This window comes from Aspergillus fijiensis (genome assembly GCF_003184825.1).
Source record: "Aspergillus fijiensis CBS 313.89 unplaced genomic scaffold BO72scaffold_66, whole genome shotgun sequence".
Taxonomy (NCBI): Eukaryota; Fungi; Ascomycota; class Eurotiomycetes; order Eurotiales; family Aspergillaceae; genus Aspergillus; species Aspergillus fijiensis.
In genome coordinates this window covers 196,510-202,101 of record NW_024469042.1, presented here as the reverse complement: position 1 = coordinate 202,101, position 5,592 = coordinate 196,510, and the positions used below count along the sequence as shown (strand labels likewise).

Genomic DNA, 5,592 nt, shown 5'->3' with positions numbered 1-5,592 from the left:
ACACAGTGGTTACTACATAACTACCTTAGTATGCGGTTGCAAAAAGAAAGCACCAACCACGCCATAATTTCACGACGCTGACTATCTCAAAACGGGTCCAAAATCGGCGCGCGTTCTCAGTAGACTTTGGGGGGGGGATGGATAATTCCGACGCTGTGATGCTTTATGATTTCATCTACTTCGTTCCGGAGCGGAGAGTCCTTGACGGGCTGCTGCGGAGAGGTCTTTTTAGCTTTTCATGTCTCATCGAGATCCATTTTCCGGACGCGTCTCGAGCAAGAATTGATACCTGCCTTCGGAAACACCGGTCGTCTATCTTGTCTATCGGTGTCTGCGAGGTAGTAACTAAGTTGCTGACTTGGTCGGAGGAGAGGGTCTGATCGTCAACCGGATCCCCTACCACCACTAACTACTGCGTAGGTTAGTAGTTAACTCAACGTCTCGAGTCCCATTACCCCAATATAGTCCGCGACAGAGAAAGGTTAAAGTACGGTCGGAGGCTTTCCTTATCCTAACTTCAGCCCCGGCAAGTTTCGGGTCATCTAGCGATGATGAGACTTCTGCTGGCACAACTAGCGTAACGATCGTTTTCAAACTTAAGGGGTGGTGGATGTGTGATTGAGTTAGTACAGTTGGTTAGTACAATACAGTAGGCAGTCAACGATGTGCAGTCGAACACCACCAGGCCGGTTGGACTTCCTTCCCTGTCCATAGTCGGTTGGAAATAGGGCTCTAGTCTCTAGTGTTCAGGAGGGGAAGAGAAGGAGGAGGGGAAGTGACTGCGGCGACTGATGAGCTGGGGTTTCGACTACAGATCTAGTCTGATAGTTCAAGCATGGCGTTATGACAGTGCAAGTGCAATCAATGCAATCAATGTACAAAGTTCCAAAATTGGGGGGAAGAGTGGAAGATCGCATTTGAATCCATTCCACAATCCGACATCTCATTCGGCCGGCCATCTCACTACTGGGGAGATGACCGTCAGTGTGGTTGCTCTTGCTGTCCGCCATCCAAGCAACCAACCAACCTCTCTCTCCCCCTCGTCGCCCCTTTGACAATCGATCAATCAATCAATCGATGGACGGGGAAGACGGAGAGCGAGGTAGAGGAGGTCTCTCCCACATTCAGCGCCCTTCAGCTTGGATGATTAGGCAATGTGACCGGCATACCCTGCTAGTACTAACATCATGCCTGACTGACCGACCGATTCTTTGCTGCTGCCTCTCTCTCTGTTTTTCTACCTATCTATACTTGCAGCCCTGCAAGTCAGAACGAGACTGCCCTTCCGCTTTCCGTCTATTAAACTACCTAACCACCTACTAACTACCGACTTCGTACCGTATCTCTTTCCCCTTCCCCTGTTGGTGGGCCTAACAGCCAGGATCCTTTGCTCTCGCTTTCTCCCTTTTGCTTTTCCCGAAATTACTGACTGATCAGGGAGCGAGCAAGCGAGCGACGGACGGTCGAACCCATGAATGCATAGGCCCCGGGTATTATAACTATAACTCTTTCACATTCTCTCGGTTGGGCAAGAGATCAAAATGCGATGGATCTCTTTGTTTGTGTCATCGACGCTCGGGACTTTGTCCACTTCAGCTGTGGCTACCTCTGTACCAGATTATATTGCATCCATCCACCTAAAACGAAGGTAACTATGCGATGCGCATTGAACCACCAGCAAAGCCGACCGACCGGGAGGTGAACGCGCGACTTCGGTTGCCTCGTATCTACTGGTTCGTACCTGCAAAATAAAGAAGATGGCAAAGCATTGGAAACCAAAAACATAATTAAAAAAAAATAAAAAGGTACCTGCGGTGACTGGTCCAAAACCATAGCATCATCTCATCATCATCTGGAGATCGGCTGATTGTGAGTCGAGGGATTGGCAATGATAATCAGATGATGGTTTGGCGAAAGATTGGATCGAATTTCTTTTTCTTTTCCTTTTTCTTTTCTTTTCTTCTCTTTTCGTTTCAATTTTTTTAGGGAATTTTTTTTGATGAAGAGACGGCGACCGTCGTGGGGATGATTAGACGCCACCTGAAGGTCCCCATTCATTATTATTCATTGATTCATTGATTCATTCCTGAGGCCGACATGGCCCACACCGACTAAGCAAGTGTAGCATTACTGGTAGTTATTACGGTAGGTTCCAGTTCCAGTTTCCTTTCAACTAATCTTAATTGGGACAACAGCTGCCGGTCGGTCGTTGGACGCGTACGGTATTCTCAATCCCGGTAACAAAAAATACCATCCATTCAAGTTCGATTCACAGAAGTCAGGACTCAGAACCTGAACCTTGGCACTTGCATTCGGGATAAACGTGTCTAACCCTTTTCTCATTGGTGCTACAGCCAGTAATTCGAGGTTCGTGGACTGAATGGGGACTGCCTTCGACCAACTCCAAACAAATCAGGGTGTTATGTTGCTCAACCTTGAAGGCTGCCCCAGCTCCTGCTCCCGCGATCAACAGCCTGAGATACCTGACTATTACAGTACCTGACAGCGTAACACGCAGCAGCAACAGCAGCGGCGGCGGCGGTTGTTCCAGAACATCCGACTGTTGAAGTGGAGCGAGCGTGTGTGCCACTTTCCTTCCGGCACATACGGAGGCAGCAGAAATAGCCACGATGCTATCCCCATCTGCCGGAGTAAACTATAACTGACTACCATGATACCATCACCCATCACCATCACCATCACCATCACCATCGCCATCATCATCACGTCTGACTATCTCTGTACTAGTCAATCCACTTCAAGCTGAATGGTGATGCCGATGACTTCGTTTTGGAGTGTCACCACGCCTTCGTCCATCTTCTTCTGCCTAGCATTCCAACACTGGGGCTGGGGCGCATCCTTGGGTCGTCGACTGGTTTGGTCACTCGGGCGCAGCAGCAGCGGGCACACTCACTCACAGGCAACATTCGCTAATTGACACCGATTCACTCCGTATAGCAGCAGACCACTGGTCGAGGTGAGATGGTATTATACTGTATGCGACGATCGCAAGACGCTGTTTGGGTTCGACTCCCAACCTCCAAGGCGTCAAGACTCCAGATGATGCTCCTACCCACTTTAAGTCGAAGCATGCGGTTGGTGGTCAATCCGTCGACCTCTACTAACTTCCTGTCCGGTGATTAACTTACCTGCAGCGGTATCTGAACACTGGATGGATCTTGGACTGTTCCTTTCGCTGCTGCTCGGTGTTGCCTACCAACGACTCTGCCACAAGCTTTTCGGCTTTGTGCTCTCTTCCCTCTTTCTCTCCTGTTGACCTTTCACACCTTTTTGATTGTTCTGTCTCTGTTGATGCTTCTTTCTTCCGAGCATCCCGACCTAACCTTCTGATTCGAACATGCTGCTTCGCCAGATCTCACGGTCAAAATGCTGTGACCAACCTCATTGGATCCAGCTTCAACCATGGAAAATCAACCCAAACCTGGTCAATAAGAAGAGCAAGAATAGCCCGGATCAGGTTCGTTCCCCAGCTGTTTTCGTCTAGCAGAATAACTAGATATTGCGCCCCGAGGTTGGAAATGCGGTTTAATTTGGGGGGGCCAAGTACGTACTACATACACCTTGGCTTTTACCCATACTATCCGTGTTTTTCCGCGTAGGAACGTGAAGAGAACCACCAGCGCGGGCATCATCGATCCTTTTACTCGAATCTCATCTAGACTACCTTACGAAGTACTCTTAGCGGTTGCAGCCTGTAAGTTAGTTATGAGTAAGTTGCACCTAGCTCCATGATTGGAGGCGGTGCTTGCCACACCAAAGCCATTCTCATCTCCGGTTGCGGCACCGTGGCCCGTCCGGAAAAGCTGGAGAGTGTTGTTGTTCTGCTTCGTCACCGCCCAGTAATTTGGCTTTGCCTTTTTTTTTTTTGCTCATTGTTTGTTCATACTATGTAAATTATCCTCACCGTCGGCTTAGGTCAGAGTTGATCAACAATTTACTTTCGTGAGTGGAGGATCGGAGAAGGTTTCAGTTGAACAAGTATTCGTTGCACCCAAGCTACGCTACCGGTTCTTGTGCTCGTGGCGGGCTCAGCTACCGGTATACTACTACACATACCTCGGTATTGTGTATCCATTGGCAAATGAGCGAAGGCTGACCGTCACTACCTACCTCGCTCTAAGGCCCGATCGAATGACGAGTCTAACGAGTATTCCATATTTACCCTTGTATTGAGTGAGTAGGTGGTGCTGCTTTTGAGCGACAAAAGTTGTTATCACATGACCTCGGTCCAAGTTTCGAATCTCGAATCTACTACGGAGATTCTGGATCTTACCGACCGCAGGCACTTGCATACTAATCCCACTTCCCTGTTCCTCCCATCTTGAAATCCTGGACCGCCTTGGAAGAGTCCCAGTTCCGGCGTACTAAGTATACTTAGATATACTAAGTATCAACCGAATAAATAAAGGTGGACTGGCGAGTACCCTTCCGCACGGAGCAAAGCAATCTGGACAGCGTCGCCAGACGATGAGGAGGTCAGCTTTTCCAGCGGCTAGTTAGTTCGTTCGTTGGCAATGTTAGCCAGCAATCCTTGCCCAGTACAATCCAGTCCAGTCCAGTCCAGTCCACGAAAAGTGCAGCCTAGCAAATACTGGACCTCGAGATGGTGGTTTACTGGTTTACTGTTTACTGGGCCATCCGCCAGCATATGCGATTGCTTCTGTGTCTCGTGGGAAGTATCACTCGCCTTACACGACGACTAACTTACCCGCCCGATGTGACTATCTCATATTGTGAGAGGCGGCCCCCCCCCCCCCTCCTCCCCTTTCTTGCGGTGCCGAAGGATTGGGTGCGACAGATGATATTCTTACATTTCACACTCATTTTACTGTATGTACATTGGACTCGCCCCCTCTCTTGCCAGTGCGTTCGCTGCTCTTTTGTTTTTTTTGTCGCTTCTTTCGGGGCAGAGCAAGATCGACGCGCAAAGCAGCGGTCAAACCCCCCCTCCCCTCAACCTCAACCCTTAAAGACGACGATGCTGTGGGGTTACGGTGTTGTTCGCTTCCCCTCTTGCTCGTGCTCGTGCAACATGACTCTTGTCATTGTAAGAAACTTTGAACACATCGATGTATGAGTATGGGTATGAGTATGAATATGAGTATCTATCCATCGAGTCCGGTCGGCAAGGCAAGGCAAGGCAAGGCAAGGCAGGGGGAAAGGGCACCCACCCTGCGCGACTTGGACCTTCGCTTGACTGACTGACTGACTGACTGGCTCTTTCTTGCCCATCAAGATGGATTCGCATGAGAACCTTGTGAGAGAGAATTAGATAGGGGAAAGAGGTGTTGTGTTTCTCTCCCCTAGCGTCCTAGCATTAGTATGAGGACGGAGGGCGCATAGCCCGTGGGGGTTTGGTGTTGTTGTTGTTGCTTCTTTTGGAGGCGCCCCTAGTTTCTTTGTCGATTCGATTCGGGAGGCTCTTTCTAACTTCCACGTTTAACGTGATTGATGATCGCTTTGCATCGTTGGACTCGTGTGATGGGGAGTGATCTGTTGAAGGGAAGGCGAAGGGCGGAGAGAAAGTTGTAACTACCGTCCGCTACACTACACGCAAGGACAAGAAACAGA

The 5,592-nt window shown here is 49.4% G+C and overlaps 2 protein-coding genes across 2 annotated transcripts; both read left to right on the top strand.

Moving 5' to 3' along the window:
- Nucleotides 1–2,853: 2,853 nt before the first annotated feature.
- Nucleotides 2,854–3,874, top strand: BO72DRAFT_254738 (uncharacterized protein). The gene is made up of 2 exons (XM_040940072.1): nucleotides 2,854–3,102; nucleotides 3,156–3,874. Exons 1-2 carry the CDS (start codon nucleotides 2,983–2,985, stop codon nucleotides 3,618–3,620), a joined length of 585 nt encoding a protein of 194 aa, XP_040797001.1. The 5' UTR covers nucleotides 2,854–2,982; the 3' UTR covers nucleotides 3,621–3,874.
- Nucleotides 3,875–4,468: 594 nt separating this feature from the next.
- BO72DRAFT_254965 (uncharacterized protein) lies at nucleotides 4,469–5,389 on the top strand. Its single transcript, XM_040940073.1, has one exon. The coding sequence runs from the start codon at nucleotides 4,625–4,627 to the stop codon at nucleotides 5,096–5,098; it is 474 nt and encodes a 157-aa protein (XP_040797000.1). The 5' UTR covers nucleotides 4,469–4,624; the 3' UTR covers nucleotides 5,099–5,389.
- Nucleotides 5,390–5,592: the final 203 nt, after the last annotated feature.